Source organism: Microtus oregoni, unplaced genomic scaffold, assembly GCF_018167655.1.
Source record: "Microtus oregoni isolate MIOR12 unplaced genomic scaffold, Mior012 000020F_ref0000438, whole genome shotgun sequence".
Taxonomy (NCBI): Eukaryota; Metazoa; Chordata; class Mammalia; order Rodentia; family Cricetidae; genus Microtus; species Microtus oregoni.
In genome coordinates, this window is record NW_024543079.1 from 22,251,319 (window position 1) to 22,272,939 (window position 21,621).

The 21,621-nt window shown below is 45.6% G+C and overlaps 1 protein-coding gene across 1 annotated transcript in view; it reads right to left on the minus strand.

Moving 5' to 3' along the window:
* The window catches only part of Cfap61 (cilia and flagella associated protein 61), a 275,906-nt gene that overhangs the window by 9,967 nt on the left and 244,318 nt on the right, over nucleotides 1–21,621 (minus strand). Inside the window, exon 25 of the mRNA XM_041670075.1 lies at nucleotides 6,363–6,453. Within this exon, the coding sequence (XP_041526009.1) occupies nucleotides 6,363–6,453 (91 nt within the window). The remainder of the gene's footprint in view (nucleotides 1–6,362; nucleotides 6,454–21,621) is intronic.

Below are 21,621 nucleotides of genomic sequence, written 5' to 3' on the forward strand. Positions count from 1 at the left end.
TCCTATTTATTTAAGTTTCTGAATCTTCCAGAACACTGGGTAGCTTTTCAGTGTCCAGTGTTGTGCTACTTTAATTAAATTGAGTCCCAAGTATTTTATTTTTTCATGTTACTACAAGCAGAACTATTTTCTTAATTTCATCTTATTCATTTCATTCTATTCATGCAGACAGCTGACTGCGTGTGTTGCTCTTGTATCCCGCAATTTTGCCAAGTGCATTGTTACCTTTATTATTTTCTGGATTCGTTAGAATTATGTCATCTGAGAAAAGTCATAGCTTTACTTACCCCTTTCTAAGGCAGGTGCCTCTTATTTCTTCTTTCTTGTTTATTTGCTCTGATTAGACAATCTTAATTGTCTTCCAGGGCAGTGTTGAACATAAGTGGTAGAAGGAGACATCTTTGCCTTATTCTAGCCTTCCAGGGTAAGCCTTCAGCTTTCAGCTATTCACCATCAGTCTGATATTAGCTGTGGATTTTCATAATTTATCAGATATGGGACATTTCCTTCTACTGCTAGTTTTTTAATGTGTGTATATCTGTGTGAATGCCACATGTGTGGGTATGCCCATGGAGGCCAGCAGAAGGCATAGGATCCACTGGAGCTGGAGTTACAGGGAGTTGTGAACAGCCTGATATGAGTGCTCAGATCTGAACTTGGGTTCCCCTCTTAGCCACGGAGCTGCCTAACCCTGACCCTACTGCTGGTGTTTAAATTATGAAGTGTATTTTCATTTTTAAAACATTTCCTTTTCTCCCTTTCTTTCCTTTTTTGTTCTGTTGTTGGAAACAATACCTCATGGAGAGGGTATCTTAAAATTTGCTATATAGCTGAGGCTGACCTTGACTCCCTAATTCCTCAGCCCCTAGTCCCTCCTCCCCAGCACTGTGATTAAAGGTGTTGGACACCATACCTGGCCTTAGTTTTCAGAGGAGATGACATTGTTTTCTTCCCCACCTCACTGTAGAATACTGTGTTGTGTTGCTTTTTGGTTTTGGTGTGTGTGTGTGCGTGTGTGTGTGTGTGTGTGTGTGTACTAGCCTACTCACATTCCCAGGGTAAATCCCATGTTGTAATGATGTGTAATCCTTTTAACATGCTGATGGATTTGGTTGTTAATGTTGCAGTGGAGGATTTTTTTTTTTGTAGGATATCTGTACACTGTGAAGATGCATTGCTGTGGTTGGTGTACTAAAACAGCCAATAGGTAGGCAGGACTCTGGGCAGAGAAAGAAAACACAAGGAGGAAGAACTCCAGATGACTGGCAGGGTTGCCAGTGGTCCGGGGGACACAAGACATGCAGGAGGAGAGGCAGCAGTCGTGAACCATGTGGTAGGAGGTAGATGAATAGAAATGGGATGATTTAAGTTATAAAGACTAGTTATAAAGACTAGTTATAAAGACTAGTTAGGAACGAGCCTAAGCTACAGGCTAAGCGTCCATAATTAGTAAGAAGTCTCCAGGCCGTTATTTGGGGCGTGCCTGGAGGGACAGAGAAAACTCGGTAGAGTTTTGGAAGGGGCTCTAGCAGGCCTGAGCAGGGCAAACATGATAGTAATGCTTGTCCTACCCTTCTCCTCCATTCCTTCTTCCTTGCAAAACCTTTAGATTACATCCCCAAAGCCTGTTCCTTATTTGGCCACTTTCTCCTCAGGAGGCTGACTACTGAGGTTGAGCTATAAAAGTACTGAAGTTTGGCAATCGAAAGCCTTCTTTCAGCTGCCCTAATTAACACGCCCAATCAAAACAAACTCATCCTAAAACAGGGTACCCCTTTTTCCCTTTATAAACTGCCTCTTGCTTATGGGCCACGTCTCCTCTCTCTCCAGAGGCAGTAGTCCTTTGTCCCTCTGGGACAAATATCCCTTCCTCCATCCCTTGTTTCTTTCCCCTTCTCCCTCATCCTCTATCTCCTGTTTGTCTCTTATTCCCTGCCCTTTGTCCCCACTTTGTGCTGAGAACTTCATCTTGGAGGAGTCTTGTGCTGATTTCGAGGACCCCTCGGTTTTCACATTTAAATCCATCTTTTTCTTAGAGTTTATTCTTGTGATGCCTTTGCCTGGCCATGGTATCAGGGTAAGGGTCCTCTCTCCTATTTGTTTTGAAAGAGTTCAGGGAAGACTGGTGTTATTTCTTTAAATGTCTGGTGCAAGTCACTAAGGAAGTCATCTACCCGAGTTTACCTTTGTTGAGATGGGTGTCTGCTTTCATGTGCCCATGGAGGGCAGAGGTCAGCTCTGGGTGTTTTCCTGGGGTGTCAGCCACTGTGTGTCTCTCATTGGCCTGGACCCAGCCATACAGCATGGACTGGCAGGTCAGTAAGTCAGATAACCACTTGTTTCGTCTCTGCCTCCCTAGCACTGGGATTACAAGCAGATGCCACATCACCTGGCTTTCTATGTGTGTGCCGGGGACTCAACTCTGGCCCTTGGTTTTGCATAGCCAGCACTTACTGACCGAGCCACATTCCCTGCCCTGGTGAGAGGTTTTTGCTTATTGATTCAATGTCTTCGTTATAGATCTGTGGAGATTTTCTGCTTCTTCTTGGGTCAGTTTCTAGTTTCTGTGTTTCTAGGAGTTTGTCACTTTCATCCAGGTATCTTCTCGTTATTTATAATAGTCTCTGAAAATGCTTTCTGGTTTTTATAAGCCTACAGGAATGTCTTTGCTTTTGTTTCTGATCTAGTAATTTATAAGTCTGACCAAAGGCTTAGGATTTTGTTGATCTTTCAAACAACAGCTTTTGTTCTCACTATTATTTTCCCAGTCTCCAGTTCACTTACTTCTCTCTGCTCTATTTTTAAAGATCTTTCCTTCCTTCCTCCCTCCCTCTCTTCCTTCCTTCTTCCTTCCCTCCCTTCTTCCCTTCCTCCCTCCCTCCTCTTCCTTTCCTCCTTCAGCTATTTAATTCAGTTTGTTTTCTTACTCTAGTTCCTTATGGATGGTATGGCATACCTTATGGAAGTGTGACTCAGGGCTAGCATTTGAAATCGCTCATTCCTGTTTTTACAAATATATTTATTTTTATGTTTATTTGTGTGTGTGTGTGTGTGTGTGTGCGCGCGCGTGCGTGCGTGCCTGGAGCTAAAGTTACAGATGGCTGTGAGCTGTGAGGTTCTGCTATTAAGGGCACATAAGTTACTTCTCTCTTAAAGAAATTAGAAGAGTGAGTTTTGACTATACAAAATTGGACTATGGCCAGTGACCTGTAGGCTTCATCCATAGATGAAATGTAATGTTCATTAACATAATTAAAAACTGAAACACCAAAGATGCTATACTTAATGTTTGAGATCCTGTACTACTTGGTGATAAACTAGAAAGGGACATGAACTGGTTAAAACATTTAAGAAAAAGGATTTCTGCTATTCTTTAATGCAGCTACCCTTTCTATTTTCCTCTTGTCCTACATGACTGTGTGGTCATGGCTCACCCAGGCAGTTTCAGTGCTGGGGCTGTCACCCCCACTCTTAGTTGGTGGTGGCTGGAATGGCAGAACCATCTTTTGCTCCCCAGTTCTGGCACACATCCCTTTCGCTGCTCTTCTGTCTGGAGGGACCAGCTAGGCCTTGTTCTGTGGGACCTGAAGGTTTTCCCAAAGTGACCCTAAATCTGCATAGAGGCAGGCACCACACCACATACCCCTTCTCTGTGTGGCTTTCCCACTTGACAAATGGAAATGCTAAAAGCAGAACGGTGCCCACCGAGGTTCTTCCCCTGGTCCTCGGTGAAGCAGGCCACACCCTCTGCCTGGAAAACCCACAGGAATGATTAGAAGTCCTCAGCGTGCTCGTCGGCTTGGATCAAAAGCCACTCCTGTCCCGAGTCGGCACAGCAAGCTGGCTCGCAGCTAAAGTCAAGCTGCGGACGAAACTTTGAGGGAGCCTTGAGGGATCTTGGCAAACGTGATGGGTGCTGATGCGTTTAACAGTTTCTCAACGCTTGCTCAACACTGATGCATCGTTGTTAGTGTGCCCAGCATTTCGTGAGTTTAGACAATGGCGTAATGCTGCGGTGTCACACAGAATAGTCTCACTGTCCTAAGCCACCCTTCATGCTTGCCTGTTCACCCAGGCTTCCCATTCCTCTAAATCCCGGAAAAATGATGCTTTAGGAAATTGAATTTTATTGAAGAAAGTATGGTCAGTGGTAACAATTATGCTAAAATATGTTTAAGTTCTCCGCTTTTCAGTATTTATATCAGAAGCTGGCTAGTAACAAGAAAACACCACCTGTATCCTAAAAGCCCTGAGGACTGTGCAAAGGGTTAATCAAGGAGCTCAAAGGTGGGGCTCGGAAAGCTTTGTTGGGGTCACTCGGGGATAGACGAGTCTTTGCTCCTATGGCAGCTTTCGGCAGATCACGTTTTGAGAGGAGGGGAGGTGTCCAAGACGTCAAGTAAAGACAGTAAGCGCTAGGTTTGTCTTCAACCTGAGCAGACCTCCTCCAGGCTCCAGGATGGAGCACAGGGCCTGTGGACCTGTACCCATCTTCAGTATATAAGTACAGAAACTTCAGCATATAGCTCTGTGTATCCACAAGTTTCACACCAACAGATTCAATGAACAAGGGACCAACAATACTTAGAAAAAAATTACACCTATATTGACAGTGTTCATGTGCCATTTTCTTTTCAGTATTCCCTGAATGATGTGGTTCAAGCGCCACAAGGTTTTAGTAGGCAATTTAAGTAATCTAGAGATGATCTGATGTATGCAGAAACATGAGTGGGTTCTATATAAACACTGCTCCATTCTATATAAGGGACTCAAACATCTGAGCACATGCTTCAGCATCCTTAAGGGTACTGTGTTCAGGGAGTGTCTATACACACGCTCCAGTCTGAATGACATAAGCACTGTGTGACTTTCGTGCGTGCTCACATTGCTTCTCCCCCAAGGCTGTATGGGATTAACTGGAAGCATCCAAGCTTGTGGAGACTTTGACTCTTTAATGTAAATATTTCCTAGTGACACTGACCTGCTGGGCTTTTACCTACGTGGACCCTAAGGTGTGCCATTTTCATTTAAAGTCTAAAACTATGCTAGTTGGAATCTAGTTCAGATTAGTAAATTGCCTACATTTTGGAGCAGTCTCCCGAGGAATCGTACTGGAAATGGAAGGGGGAAGATGAGCTGGTGATTTGACCCTGCATGGCCCCAATCCTCCTTTCCCAGCTGGAGAGGGAGAGCTTTGAGTTTGGAAGCTTGGTCACCAAACTACTGTGTAACTCAGCTATGGAGGGTGATTAAGCTTTGGTGTCTCCTTCGGTGTAAGGTCTAGGAGGTCCTGCCACCCACCTTTAAGTGAGGTGGTATAAGCTGGGGCTGGAATATGATCGGGGCTACATAAATCTAGGCTGTCCAGTATGGTGGCTCTACCACAGAATATGCAAGGTTGAAGATCCTGTGACCAGAGGGGACATTCTGAAGTTCCTTAAGACATCAAAATGAGATAGAAACTAATAAAGACCCAGGCATGTTGTCTCTCTGAAACAAGATGGAGTCTGGGATGGATATCCCACCTCCCTGAGCAAAGACACTAACTTTCTTCAAACTTTAAGAATATCAGAAGAATTAGTGTGAAGTTTCACAAATACCTCCTTATCTCCACAGAGGCATGGGCTGAGCTTGGAGCATCAGGACATGGCGCCTAGTTTCCAGATAATTCTCTATCATATTGAGGGAGATGTTTTAGCTATAAAAGGAGTGTATTCTGACACTGGGGTGACTTCTCTTTGATATTTATTTATTTATTTATTCATTCATTCATTTATTTTGCGGGGGGTGGTGGCGGTTGTTTTGGGTCAGTCTTGTGTAGGTTAGGCAAGTCTGGAACTTGCTATGTAGCAGAGAATCACCACGAACCCCCCAGCTTCCTGCATCATTGCCAAAGTGCTGGGCTTAGAGACACAGGCCCCTAGACCTGGTATTTTTATATTTTTTAAACACAGATACACACGTGGTGCCACACACACACACACACACACACACACACACACACTCATGTATCCTCAACAATAACAGACAGAAAACTAAAGGAATGCAATTTTCATTCTAGGCAGCAGGAAAAACAACTCATCTCTAGTTTTCAGTCAACACAGTTAGCTGATCATGAAGACAAAGCTACTCATAAAAATGCAAGAGCAATGTAGTGTCCAGAAAAGGGTCTAAGGAAAAGTCACTATCCCTGAACATCACTGTCTACATTGATAGACTCCAGAGTTTATTTAAGGAAGCACAGGGCTGCTAAAACACCACTGTGAGATGGGAATGCAGGGGAAAGTCCAAATGATCAACGGCTGTCAACTGCTCACAATTTGCAAAGGAATAACACTCATGCATCCATTAATCACGCTTACCTGCTTAGAGTTTAAGATTTGGCGCAACTCTTTCCTGAGATCAATAAAACGATCGTGGAAGAGGGCCATGCACCACGGCTCCGTGAAGTAGCTGGTGAGGGAAGAAGAGATTCAGTTAGCTGGCAACCCTCTCATTACCACTAATAAAGTATTTACCTGCTTTTTTGCCTTGATAAATTACAGTTCTGGCCCCATTGCAATCGTTTGCTCATAAAGAGCCTCGCGGAGCAGCCTGGCCAATCAATGCTTTAAATGGATGTTCCTGATGGAAGGCCAGGTTCCGTAATTACATTTAAAGTGGTTTAATTCAGAGCTGGGGCAGGACCCAGTGAAGAATCCTGATTTTATCAGAATTTAAAAGCCTGAAGACTTGTAAAGAACGGCGTCTCCATTATCTACCCTCATTTGAGAAAAACAGATTGCGGGATTGACTGAACTACTGCATGAACAGATTAAATTTGGGTAGAAAATAACACAAATGTTGTTCGTCATTAAGGTCTCTGGATTAATAATGAGCAGAAAACAGGCCACCTCGGCGTCGCAGCCTGGCCTCTGCACGGCTCAGCTGATGCTTACCTGAGCGGCAGGCAGGGAAACTGTGCTTTTGTGTTCGGGCTACTAACTGGCCAACTGATGGCTGAGCAGATGCCTATTTTATACGGAGAACACCACGGCCCTCTGCCATTCACAGTGATCCCCAAAAATGTCATGCATTCGTGGAAAAGCTGATACATCCTCACGATAACCAAACATGTTTACTAAACTTTAGCCTTTGCTGTCTTGTCACATGAAGCCACTTGGGACGGGAAATCAAACGTCCTCAGCGTCTGAGCCCAACTCCGTGGGTGTCACTTCTCTCTGGGAATGAACTTGCTGATGCTGTCATGGTTCGTGGGGGCCGTGGGTAGGCGCACAGGGAGAAAAGACTGCTTTCCAGCCAGAGGAGCAACAGAGGCAACTGTCCCCAGGGCTACCAGGCATCAAAAGAGAAACATAACAAGAGTCTATGCAAAATTCAAGAAGCCCTTGTTTTTTACTGCTGAGTAGTACTCCAATATGTATATATTCCATACTTTCTTCATCCATTCTTCTATTGAAGGGCATCTAGGCTGTTTCCAGGTTCTGGCTATTACAAACAATGCTGCTATGAACATAGTAGGAACTCAGGACCGCAAGGGGTGCACCCACACACTGAGACAATGGGGATGTTCTATTGGGAACTCACCAAGGCCAGCTGGCCTGGGTCTGAAAAAGCCTGGGATAAAACCGGACTCACTGAACATAGCGGACAATGAGGACTACTGAGAACTAAAGAACAATGACAATGGGTTTCTGATCCTACTGCACGTACTGGCTTTGTAGGAGCCTAGGCAGTTTGGATGCTCACCTTACTAGAACTGGATGGAGGTGGGGGTTCCTTGGACTTTCCACAGGGCAGGGAACCCTGATTGCTCTTCGGGCTGAGGAGGGAGGGGGACTTGAATGGGGGAGGGGGAAGGAAATAGGAGGCGGTTGCGGGGAAGAGACAGAAATCTTTAATAAATAAATAAATTAAAAAAAAAGAGTCTATGCTTGGGTCCGCTCCACACTCAGTTGTGACCTGATTTCCTCCTTAATTGCCACCTATAGTTCATCCAATCTTAGCTCCACCAATACTATCTACCCTTAGACCCCAACATCCCCACCATGCTTCCAGGCACTAGGAAAACTGTAGTGACCCAAAAGACAGATGTTCCTGTCAACACGGATCCTATATCCCTGAAATGACTAAGGGATGGATGGTGCGCTAGACAAAGAAGACTTCACTGAGAAAGAATGAAGCGAAGCAAGGACAGAGTGGGCACTGTTGGAGTAGTTCTTTGTGGAGGGTAAAGGCTCATGGGCTTGCCTCCTCCACCCACAAACTTTTCACCAGGTTTATCTGTACCACAACCTCCAGTATTCGGGGAACACCGAGGAAGATGGAGTGGGAAGGATGTAAGAGGTGAAGGATGGAGAGGAGCGATGTGAAACACTTTCTCTCGGGCGTAACACAGCTGCTGTACTGTGGTCACCTGCACAAGAATTGCAAAAGATGCGCTTGAACATTCAGTCAGGAAAGGGGAGGGGCGCATGAAGCCACACCCCTTCCTGAGGAACTATAGACAGTTGCCGGAGAGAGGAGTTATTTCGTTCAGTGGTATGGTAACTTGTTCAGGCTACAGTAAATACCCTCCTACCCAGGCTCATGCAAACAATATTAATTGTACTCAGTGCTTTCTCTCTCTCTCTCTCTCTCTCTCTCTCTCTCTCTCTCTCTCTCACACACACACACACACACACACACACACACACACACACTCACGCATGTCCCCTACACTTCAAAACAGCAATAGACATGAAAGTGAGAGGGAACCTCTTAGGAAAAGAGGGTTTAGAAAGAGTTGGGGAGATGGAAGAGAGTGATGGGGTAAATGAGAAGAATACATTATATACTTGGTTGGTGTTCTGGGCCTAGATTTCTGGGCCCACCACTAGCCAGTTTCTTCAAGGGAAAGATGGCTCAGAGGCTTGAGGTTTGGTCCATCTCTTCAGTTGGGAACATCTTGAACTAAAGACGCTGAACAAGAGCCTTAGTCAAGACACTCAGGCATGGTTCTGCTGGGACGGTCCCCACCTCTTGGACAGAGATGCTGCAGGGAACTGATGTTGCAAATCTCAAAACACTGCCAATTCCTAAATTAGAAGCCAGGGGATCTGTTTTGATTGGTCACTTTATTTCCTTGCGTGTTTCCATGGCACCACTGTCAGTTCCAACCCTCTTGGTTCGGGAATCGTAACCTTATCCTTTCTCTCACCTTTTCATTCTAGCACTCTAGATCTACCCCGTTAATCCAAGTACTTTGGTGGCCATCTTCCTGGTGCACTGCCTGTCCAACCGTCCTGTGCTGCTCACTGGATCCTCACTGCCTGCTTTAACAAGAGAGTGCTGGGGGAAATCCCACCTCCGTTAGGGAGACCTCGATGCCCTGGGCTTGTGCCCACCTCTGACATGCCCATGTCCCCCACAGTCTCCATCTACCAAGTCCAATACAGGTTCTCGGAAAAGCAGGTGGCCTTAATTCTCTGAAAATACTTTGAGGACTACACAGTTCCTGGGATGGTCCAGGGAGGAGTAAGGTTCTTTAAAAATAAGTTAAGGTTGGGACTCTCTGTGGCTTCTTCCCAGTGCCCAGCAGAAAGGGACCTTGCTATCTGAGGATCCACTTCCCATCACAGCATCTTAAATAGTTTGCACAGATTCAGGAGACCTGCAGTTTTGACTGCCCAGGTGGCAGCATGTTTGGGGAGCCATGTTCAGAAGGTAGCAATCGCTATAGCATACCATTCTGCCAATATTCTCAGAATGCAACAGTATCAGCCTTTTTTTTTCTTAATTTATAAAAGAGAAAAGCAAAGGTCTTGGTTTTGGATTTTATGCCCCTCTTGAGTTCTGCCAAAGTGAGATAGCAATGACCTTGAGACCAAACCAGCAAGTTAGTCCTGATTACAGAACCGGAAGCAATTTAGGAAGAAAACAACCGGCAGAGAGGTGGCTAGTGTTCTCCAAGGTCCCCAGGCTATTTACAAACACACATGGATTATTGACCATCCCTCCACAGTCAGGGACAGTACCTGCTATTAGGAAAGGTGTTTCAGAGAGCTGGGGAAAGGGATAGTTTCCTCTAAGGAAAAGAAATTGAATGCAGCAATCTACCAGGCACAGAGTCTTAGATGCAAGATTGATCCTCAGTTCTTGGTTCCTGCTCATTTGGGAAGTGACTGGCTAAAGCCCTGGCTGGATATCTTTGGAACAGCTAGAAGGGTAGCAGCCCACTTCCTTTACATTTCGCTCCAAAATGTGGTCCTTGGGTGCTTACCACACACAGCTTCCAAGAAGTGTGCGTAGCCTGTTCATCCACACTTTGTTTGACTCTGAGATCCTGTTTGCTTGCGGTAAATTAGGTTTTGTTTGTTTGTTTTTCATAGCAGGGTATCTTATTAGGGTTTCTGTTGCTGTGAAGAGACACCACGACCATGCAACTCTGCTAAAGGAAAACATTTAACTGGGGTGACTTGTTTACAGTTCAGAGGTTCAGTCCATTATCGTCACAGCAGGAAGCAAGGCCTCCTGCAGGCAGGCATGGTGCTGGAGAAGTTGCTGAGAGTTCTTCCATCTTGACTCACAGGCAACAGGAAATGGTCTGTCTCACTGGGTGTGGCCTGAGCACAAATGAGACCTCAAAGCCCACCTCCACAGTGACCCACTTCCTCCAGCAAGCCACACCCCCTCCAACGAGGCCACAACTCCTAATAGTGCCACTCCCTTTGGAGCCCTGGAGGTGTGCTGCTAACTGACTTGCTCATCATGGCTTGATCAGCCAGAGCACCATCCCAGGGGTGGTCCCGCCCACAACTGGCTGGCCCTCCCTCATCAATCACTAATTAAGGAAATAGCCCGCAGGACTGCCTACAGCCTGATCTTATGGAAGCTTTCTCTTAATTGAGGTTCCATTCCCTCCTCTCAGATGACTGTGGCTTGTGTCAAATTGACATAAAACTCTCCAGCACAGGCATATATCACCAAGTCAGGCACATGCCCCCAATTTTTAATTTTTTAAAACTTAATACACTTTCCTTCATGTACTAATAAAACATTCTTTTCCTTCTTGCCAAGCTTTTATACATGTACATATTGTATGTTGAGCCCATTCCTCCCTCCCTTTTCTTGTCCTTCCCGCTCGCTCCATTTGGTCCTTTCTGTCCCCCTAGAACAATGGTTCTCAGCCTGTGGATCACAACCCCGGAGGTGGGGGTTGAGTGACCCTTTCACAGGGGTCACACATTAGATACCCTGAATATCAGATATTTACATTACAATTGGTAACAATAGCAAAATTACAGTTAGGAAGTCGCAATGAAAATAATTTTATGGTTGGGGGTCCCCAAGGGTAGTAGCTTTGGGGAGGTTGAGAGCCACTGCCCTAGACAATTTTACTTGTATTTTCATGTCATTAACATGCCTGTCACTAATATTAATATATGTGACTACAGACATGATTTGTATAAATCTATATAAAACCTGGGAACATTTGTCTCTCTGTGATTGGCTTCATTTACTTAATATTACCATCTCTCTGCGTCCCTGTGTCCCAGTGCACTGGATTTCTAATATACCTTCACTTAAAGGCCACTTTTGTTTTTTACACTAACAAAGCTGAAAGTCGAGTCTTATACAGGCCGCCTCCTCCAGCAGGTTTCCCTGTTATTCACACCTGACGGGGCTGTTGCTACCACCAATGGCCTGATACTGCTGCAGGGTCACCAACGGCTGTGGGGGGAGGGAGCTCTTGCTGTCAATCTCAGCCTGTGGATCACAACCCCGGCATGTGCAACGATAGTGATACAGACAATCCGTGCTCTGCGCCTATGCAACTGTAGTAGCACACAGATAACTTCATGGCCCTGAAAATCCTCTGTGCTCTCCCATTCACTCCTCCACTCCTCTTTTGAATTCTTGGCAAACTTACTTTTTAGAAAATTGGACTTTATTAAAAAAATGAGGGATTGATAACAATTTTAACAAAATATTTTCAGTATTTTAGAAATAAATAATATTTTTCAAACAAGAAAATACTATGCTTATCAAACTTGCTAAAAGTTCCACACCATGCACACACACACACTACACACACAATGCAATGCACATGCAACCTCGCACCTCATATACATTACATATAAACACACATACTCAAACACACACACACACACACAGCACAACACACCACCAACATACACATACCCTCACAGCACACACACATTACATATAAACACAACCCAGCACATATATTACATATAAATTAGAACACACCATGTATACGTTATATATAAATTATAACACACCATGTATACATATAAATACACACTCATTACCATATACTGTACACACATACATAAACACACCCAGCACAATACACACACACACACACACCACACCACCACACATACACACAAACACCACATATCACAATATCCCCCCCCCCATGCATTCAAGGGCTATGAGTTCTGGGTGCCTGCAGCAGCCAGCACAGGTGTGCCTAGGATTGAGGCTTCTGACAAACACTGCTGTCCCAAGATAGCGGTCAGACTTATCTGTCCCCCTCCTCTATGGCAAACTTTAGCTTCAGCCATCCATTTGCAGGTGATCGTGTCTTTTTCTATTTCCCATGTAGATTGGATCCATGTATGTCTCATAGGGTGCTCTTTGGCTTCCAGGCCATCTTAACATGAAAAGACTCCTGAGTTGAGACCCTGTGAGCCAGGGACTGGCCCTGCTTGCTGAGCCGAAGGCTGTTTCTGTCCTTATCACAACCCTGTGCCGCAGCCTAGTCGGTGCTGCGAGCTTGGGAGAAATTTGCTTTTCCCTGAGTATCGTCAGTTAAAATAAAAAAATCCCTAATTTGTTTCCCAATTCATATTAAAAAACAGGTGATGAAAAACCAGACAAGGATGCTCACATCTTTAATCTTACCATTTGGGAGGCAGAGGCAGGGGAATTGCCACGAGTATGAAAGCAGCCTGGGCTACATAATGAGACATTGTCTGTGGTTGTCACAGCACAAACTATCACCACAATTGTCTTAAGACAAATAGCCAGAAAAACCAAAATAAAAACAAAAAGGAAGATTAGTCACAGAATAACTTGCCTATCTGAATACCTCCCTAGACACCACAAGGAGAGGGTCAAGGGGACAGACAGTGAACGGGTCTCAGATTTGTTCCCTTCCTAGTCACAGGTGGGATGTGGAGGACAGTCACAAAGTCTCTGGATCTAAACAGGACAGGCAGCCTCTGCTTCTTTGCCAGCGCTGGGCCCGCTGCTGTTCCAGGAACTTAGATTCTCTGTTACTTTGCCAGCCACACACTCCCGCCTAAGAAAGCACTGGGAAATGTCAACTTGTGGAAGCTGGCTAACCATCCCTGGTCGATGTGGCCCGATCATTGAGATATTGATTAGCCTTATCCACTGTGCACTGGGTTATTGACAGACACACAGACACTGCCTGGGACTCTGACAACCTCTGCAGCCTTCAGCCAGGCTGAGGAAAGCAGATCCACACAGTCACTGGGAAAAGTTGCACTCCTTGGCCCCAGAGAAAAGTGCAACACGTCTGTGGGCAGAGCCCTGGGCTCCAGCCACCTTCCTTCCTCGGCCGCCTGAATAACTGACGTGTCTGGTGTTAGCCACTGTGCCTGCCTAGAAATCATACTTTCAGAGAATTAGCCATTTGTTTTTCAGAGTCTTGGACACTCAGTTCGGGAAACCCTTGAGGTTCAGCCTAGGAGGTGGAACATGAGCTCTAGCCGGGGCTATAGCTCAGTTGGAGGGAGTTCGCCCAGCATGAGTGAGCCCTGGACTCGAATCCATTACAGGGGGAGGGAGGAAGGAAGGAATGTGTCTAACATCCTTGAGGATCCAGTCACTGACCATCACCTCTGTGGAGACAAAACCAATCAAAACCGTGGGTCTCCTTGCCTGCCCCACTGTTGTGGACACAGGAAGGCACTGGGTGACACGGGCTAGCGCACCTCTGCTCAGGCACGCTGCTGGCCTTCAGTTGGTTTCTCATTTACTGAGGTCTTTTTTTGTTGCAGCCACTCCTCAGCTTGTGTGACACGCTACTGCCACTCAAGTGAGTCTCTGGCGTTGCCCAGCCTCAGGACTTTTAACTTTCAGATGGGTGCAGCGATGGTCCTTTCCCCAAAGCCTTACCATCCGAGTTCAGGGAGACACAGACTGTGCTCCGCCCAGGGCAGCATTTTGAATAGAACACCCTTCCCACTACTGTTCTTCAATGGCCCCACCCTACTTCTTCATCTAAGATGCTGCCAATCCCTTCCCGTGTGAGTCTGAAACTAAAGACATTGGTCGAATACTTGTTTGCTGCTCAATTCAAAGAAAGCCTTTCTTTGCCACTGTGGCTTTCTTCTCTGGGACTGCTCTCCTCCCTCCAGGGACATCAGGATAAATTAAGTCACCAGCAATTTTATAGAGCAGTAAAGGAAAGAGGGGCGTCATGAGGAGCCTTTGTGAGGGTTCCCTGCACTGAAGCGTGAGCAGAAAGAACAAATTGTGTGTTGATTGTTAAACTGAGGCCTCTTCTCTTCTCTTCTCTTCTCTTCTCTTCTCTTCTCTTCTCTTCTTTTTTCTTCCTGTTCCCCGATTTCCTTCTCTTCTTCCTCTCTGGTTTTGTTATTGTTTACTTGCTTGCTCTTGTTTTATTTGTGTTCTGAAGAGGTGGAGGTTGCACACATCCTACTTAAATGAACCTGCTTACTTGTTGAATGAACCAAGTCAATCAAAATGGCTGATGACACTATGGTGACCATCAGAGAAAGTGTCCTGGGGTTCCAGCAACTCAGAGTTCCATGGACTGGACCTCATCCTGAGCTGTCTGACTTCTTGTCTGACTTGCAGGGATAATGGCTTTGCTGCAGAAATGCATACTGCCTCCAGACCAAAACGTTTTGCTTCTTTTAGTGTTTACCTACATATGATACCACCTGTCCATCCATCAACAGCAAAGGTAGCTGGGTTTGGCAGGTACCACTGGTGGCATCTGCAGTCGGGGATGGCTCTGGGCTTCAGTTCTAAGTACTGCCCCTCTTATTTTTATCTCTGATGTTTGTTTTTTTTTTTTTTTTTTTTTTTTTTTTTTGCACATCTCCCATTTCGTAAGGCATTAATCTAGTCTGCACTATAGCTCGGCAGCCCCTGACTGTCCAGCTACTTATGCTGATGCTATCTAAGCTCAGGCCTAATGGTCTGAGGCAAGGTTGGCATTTAGTTGGGCAGGAAAAGGAATGCTCTTAGGGCTCTGGCCTCCCTTCCTGTCCTTCCCCGCTTACTTTGCTCCTCTTCATAGAAAGCCCAGCAGCTTTCCTCTAATTAGGCCACCGGGAGCCTGGCTAACGTCAGGCCTCGCAGCCACTCAGCCTTGCTCCCAACCTCACCCATTTCCTATCCATTTGCTGTAAGGGAAGGAAAAAAGTGTCTACGTTTACAGAGAATTCCCCGGGAAACTCACAGGACAGTGGACCAGAAGGAATTGCCTTTTGAGAGACCAATGCCACAGAAGCCAGTAAACCCTAGAAAGAGGTTTTGTTGCCTCTTTTCCCCTTTGGTTAAATTATCTGCTCTCTGAATTTTTAAGAGTGCTTAGTAGAAATGAAATACCGCTAGCCAGTGAAGACAGAATACAATTAGGAGACGTCAAAAAGAGTTAAATAGCAAAGGCATAGTGGACAGAATTCCCTTCCCCAATGGGCTTTTGAAAATAATGTGCTCTTGGCTTTCACGAGAGTCTTGTGGCTACAAGAACAAACTAGAAGCCATTCTCCCCCATCTTTGACTCTCGGGATTTAGGGTTTGCAGGATCTACTATGGAGTATACCTGTCTTCGCTTTTCTCTTTCTCTTGTTTGCAGCGCTGAGGATCAAACCTTGCACATGCTAGGCGAGGACTGAACGTGACCCCTTGCTTGCAAGGGTGAAAGTATAAAGGGCGCATTCCTGCTTCTCTTCCCTGCCCCCCAGTGTGGGTGATGGGTTATAACCTATGGAAAAGTGAAAGCCCCAAAGCCCACACTGAAATGCATGAATGAATAAACAAACACAGACACAGAGAAGGAGGGATATTTCCTCCTCGTGGCTCAATGCAGAATAATGAAGATAGGATAAATAATGGAATTAGAAAAAAGCCACTATTTGGTGAGCGGCACAGTGATACTTGAATCAGGTTAGAAGTGTCAGTCGATACTCTAACATGGGTAGAAAAAAAAAGTAACAATGAAAAATAAGATATTTTCACAGCCTCAAGGCACCACTGACTAATCACCAAGGCAAGGGAGCGCATTTCCAGGGAAGCAGCCCCAGCCCTGCTCTACTGTGACTCCAGTAAGAGGAAGAACGAAAGGGCCTCTTAGCATCCTAGGACTCCTGAAACAATAACCAAAGAGGATACAGGCCTTCTGTGGCTCTTTCCAAAGCACACAACTTAAAAAGAATAGGGACAAGATGGACAAACCAGAGTGGTGAGGTCCTACAGAACTTAGTTTGTTCTCTGCCCCCATCCCCAGGGTCTTACGACGACGCAACCCTGGCTGTTTTGGAATTCACTATCTAGATCAGGCTAGCCTCCGACTTCTGATATGCCTGCCTTTGCCTTCTGAGCGTTCCACCACGACCAGGTGGACTCGTAGCTTTCAAAAGGGGTAGTCACAGAAAGAAAAGGCTATGGGGTTGTCCCCAGTTGGAGAAGTCTGAGAATAGATGGCATTTAAGGAGCTCCCGAATGGTATCCTTGGGAAGAAGAAGGGCATGAGGATCACAGTGACTGAAGATTCAAACTCATCCTGAAATAATGTCAGTTTTAAATTCTGGCAGTTGGGTGGCTTAGTGATTTGCAACACTTGCCACAGAGACTGACGATCTGAGTTGGATTCACGGTGGAAGGACATGCCCACGAGTTGTCCTCTGACCGTCACACATGTGCTGTGACGATGTACACCCAAACACACATACAACATACAGTAAATGAATAATCTCAATACAAAATTGAGGATAATTCTGACAATCATGCGGGGGTAGTGCAAGAATGCTGTTATTTTTAGGAGACAGATGATATTTAGAAGCAAAGAGGTATCACGGAAGTGGCTCATTCAAGCCCTATAGTTGTATCTTTCCACGGAGAAGGTGAGTGTGTGCGCGTGCGTGTGTGTAAAGGGGTATGTGGGAGAGAAAGTGATGAAGCAAGCATGATGTTTCTATCTAAAGAGTCTAAGTGAAGGCCTAAGTTATTCTTCATTCTATTTCTGTCACCTTTTGGAAGGCTCATGTTACTAGGGAACAAAAGGCCAATGAAGGCAGTCATTGGGTATTTTGTTTCTTCATTGGGTTATACTTAGTGAAGAGGTGACAACAGATCTTTCAAGCCTGTGTTCTCTGGGCTTCTGTGTCTGGGCCAGGTTTCTGAGAGTACCCCGGTGAGGGCTTACACTGTGTGCGCAGGGACTGGCAAATCTGAAGGAATGACTAGGATGCAGTTGGCCGGCCCCTGGAGGGACACTCTTCACTCCCAGTGGCAGGGCATTCTCAGTTTTCATGAAATCCAGAGCTCTTTCTTTAGAACTCGAAGGGATGTAAGATCACCCTGGAGAACTCTTGTCTTTTCAGTAAAAGGCTAGGGTCCAGAATAAAAATTACCCAGGCCCATACGGTCTGGCCTGAGGGCCACAAGCCACCTGCAGCCACAAGGTCTCTGTAATGTGTGCACTCTGCAGGATGTATTACAGAAGCAGAATACACTCCCTTCATATCGAGAGACCCATGCAAAGGAAAGAAATAGAATCACATCTAATTAATATTTGTTTTTAGTTAAGTAATAAGAGGACAATTGTTTTGGCTAGAATTGGATTAAATAAAATTATTTTATTCATTTCCTCTGCCCTTCTAGTCTCCATTCCCCTCCCTGCTTTCCTGCAGTCCTGGCAGTGGAGCCCCGTGCCTCACTCCAGAGAGTCAAGGCTTACTCCTGAGCCACACCCCAGCCCTCCTTTGCTTCTTTTAACATTTTTTAAAAAGTTCGTTTTCTGAGTTCTGTGTCATTTCTTCTGCATAGCACTGATATGGATTAAAGGGGTAAAAATGTCAGTATTTGTTGAATCCCCACTGAGAGAAGCATTTCAAGTACAGGGATGGACATGCTGTGGTCCATACGGAGTAGCTAGCCACAAGGAGCGTGATGATGTAAGAGATCGTCATAGCATTGTGCGCTTCCAGTGCTGCAGTAGTGCCCTGGATGCGCTACAGGGAGTTGATCCCGGGGGCAAGCAGGCCATATCGAAGCCTGGGAGGAGTGGTTGTCCACCAAGGGTATTCCAGTCAGGAGGAATCGCATGGGGATACCCACAGTGGTGTGAGCGATGCTGGGAAGGAGACATGATCTGAAGGCTTTAGTGTCCAGCCAGATGCAAGGTGAGAGGCAGTGGGTCTGGATAGAATCTAGGCGTCCGTCTGTGGGTTATGGAAAGGTTTAACAGGTGCGCTGTGGATCGTCTGGGTATATTCTAGGGCAGGTGCTGGGGAGGCAGTGTGGTGTTGCAGACTATTTGATTACACTGTGTGAAGCTGTCACTGTGGTTGGTTTAATAAAGAGCTGAATGGCCAATAGCTAGGCAGGGAAGAATAGGCAGGACTTCTGGGCAGAGAGAGGGGAATAGAGATAAATATAGCCATGCAGGAGATACCAAGGCAGACTCTCAAGAAGTAGGGCATACATACAGTACAGGAGAGGTAACTGAGCCACGGGGCAGAATGTAGATTAATAAAAACAGATTAATTTAAGTTATAAGAACTAGTTGGGAACAAGTCTAAGTTAAAGGCCAAGCTTTCATAATTAATAATAAGTCTCCATGTCATTTTTGTAGGCTGGAAGTCCAAGGAAAGTCCACTACATTTGGTATCTGACGTGCAGGATGTAAATCAACATAGGGCCTGAGAGAGTAGGAAAAAATTCTGAACACGGAGTCAGATACGACTTCCCGGCAACCTTGGTCTCTCAAGTAGGTCCAGTGCTTACTGTGTACAGAGGTGTGGCTCCTTTAATACAGCCAAGCACTGGAGTAGTGCACACACTACTGGGGTGGGAGACTAGATAGCACAGATACAGCAGCTTCCCAGAACTGGGAAGGACCAAGGCAGGTGGAGCCAGCCGCCAGCGCTGTGTGCTAGGTGAGCTGTGCGGTGGAGGGCCTACCTGCCACCTAACAGTCTGAGAGCTCATGTGATCATAACACACTGCAGGCACTTAGTCAAGCCAGGTCCAGACCGAAAAACCTCTGAACAGGTTACAGCATGCTTGAAAATGTGCTTTGATATTGAAGGGGAATAAAGGAAACAGGTATAGACATTCACAGGAAAAAATAATAAAGCAAACTCTTTAGAGAAAGAGTAAAGTACAATAAAAATAAGACATGCAAGGATGGAAAACACGCAGGGTGACTGGATCCTGTGTGCTGCTTTGTTGACTTTTAAGTTTCTAAATGCTGATGAGAGACACTGAATTGTAGAAAATACTGCTAAATCAAACCAGTCTATATATTTTAATGATAACTTTAGAGTGGAAGTCAGGAAATGTGTTGTGTTGGGGGAGAGGTTATACCTTTGTTTCTACAGGAAACAAAACGTTATAGATTCCTTCAAAATTAATAAAGACCAGATTTGACCAGAGGAGACCTCCTGCACATCGTGGCTACAGACATGAAAGAAGAAACCAAGAAAGACCACAAGACAGGTGACATATATGCTGAAGCCCCTACTATGGGAACAGTTCTGAGACTGGATGACACATGATACAGCTTATGACTTGCTATTACATGGCATCCTTTTATATAACATGGATAGGAATTTGGTTATACAACCCAAACAAACATAAAGTTAACAGATGCCTTTTACCTACTCAAACATAAAACAAAAAAATCATCTTTAACTTGTGCACACCACACGTTCCCTACTTGTGTTAATGCAGATATGCACGTTACCTTCAAAGGTTTGTGTGTTTTCAAAAAAAAAAAAAAGAACCAGACACTAATGAAGATAAATATCCTAGGTGATCTAGTCTCTCAGAATGTCTCTGTTGCAACTTCCTCAAAAATGTACATCAAGACCAAATCCAAAGCTGCTACCTAAGATGGTCCAGCCTCAGAACAGTCAGGACCTCAGATAAGATCCACACTTTCCCATCACACGGAGACTGGACAACAGTTGAGCATCCCGTTTTGTTTTACTTGTTTGGAGACACGGTCTTTCTATGTACCCTGGCTGTCCCGGAACTCTTCGTAGACCAGGCTGGCATCAAACTCACAGAGATCTGCCTACCTCTGCTTCTTGAGCGCTGGGCACCTTAATTCTGTGATGGGAATGCCCTTGATAGGTGCCACCGGCTTATCACTTGGGTTTTGTACATTTGAATTCCATATTTGCTCTTGGGAACACACTGTGTTTAAAGTAGGATGTTGCCCGTGTTTCTTACGGTGCCGGATGCATTTAGGGTCGTGTGCTAGCCCATCCTTAGAAAGACAGCACGGATGAATACGTGTGGCTACCTCTCACATGCTTAGGGACTGGAGAGCCTCCATTATGCTAAACACCTCCAGTCTTTGGTCCCAGCGCTTTGAAGGAAAATTGAGCTCATCTGGAGAGCAGACAGGCTCCAACAGGAAGCCTTTCCCCGCTGAGGCTTGCCTGTGTGAGAAGCTGAATGGCAGAGTAGCTGAGGGGTGTCTGGGTGAGACTCCAGGGAGGGGCACTTGGTCCGAGGATGGTGGTCACGGAGTGACAGCTGCATAATCACATCATTAAGGGCCATCTGATATTATTGGAAACAAAGCCATTATTCTGATACTTTAACGGTCTCAAGTCTGAAAACCACTCACTGTCTAATTCAATAAATAAGCTACTTAAGTATAGACAGTCACAAGGAAGAACAGATTTTGTGTCATATTAGCAAATTTGATTTTCATTAATGCGAGATGAATGTCTTCTATGAAACACTTTCATATCATATTAATGACATGATAGCAAACAGCATTCACGGGTTGCTAGGCAACACAAGGACCCTCTAATGATCTCCTCTGTACTTGAGAGGCCACAGAAGGAAGATGCCTGAGCTCTCTGGACACTTCCTATTTCTTGGTAACCATTTCTCCTGGAAGACCACAAGGGGGCTGGGAGGGATGGGAATTAATCCCACCACTCACCATGGCAAAGTTGTACCTGTGCATGGCTGGGCTCCCTTTCATTGACTCACAGCTACAAGAGCAGGGGTGGAGAAAGGGGCTGCACTGAAGGGGTCAAGGGTTCAGGCTGCATGCCTTTCCTTCTGCTTAGGTGGCCAGCAAGCTTTTGCGGCTCTGGGAGAGTAACCTTGAGGGTTGGTTATTGCTGAGCCTTGGTTTGCTGGGTCTGTTTCATCCCTGTGTCCCTGCCACCTTGGGGCCGAGCTCTCCAGCAGCTGCACGGTGACTTCACGATTCCACAAAGCAGGGGTAGCCATTTGATGGACGTATTCTAATCATATATCAGTGTGCTATAACAGCACTAGAGCCTAGTGACCCAGGGTAACAACCACTGACGGGGCTCATAATGTTTTGGCTCTGTCCCATGGTGATGGGGCTGCAGA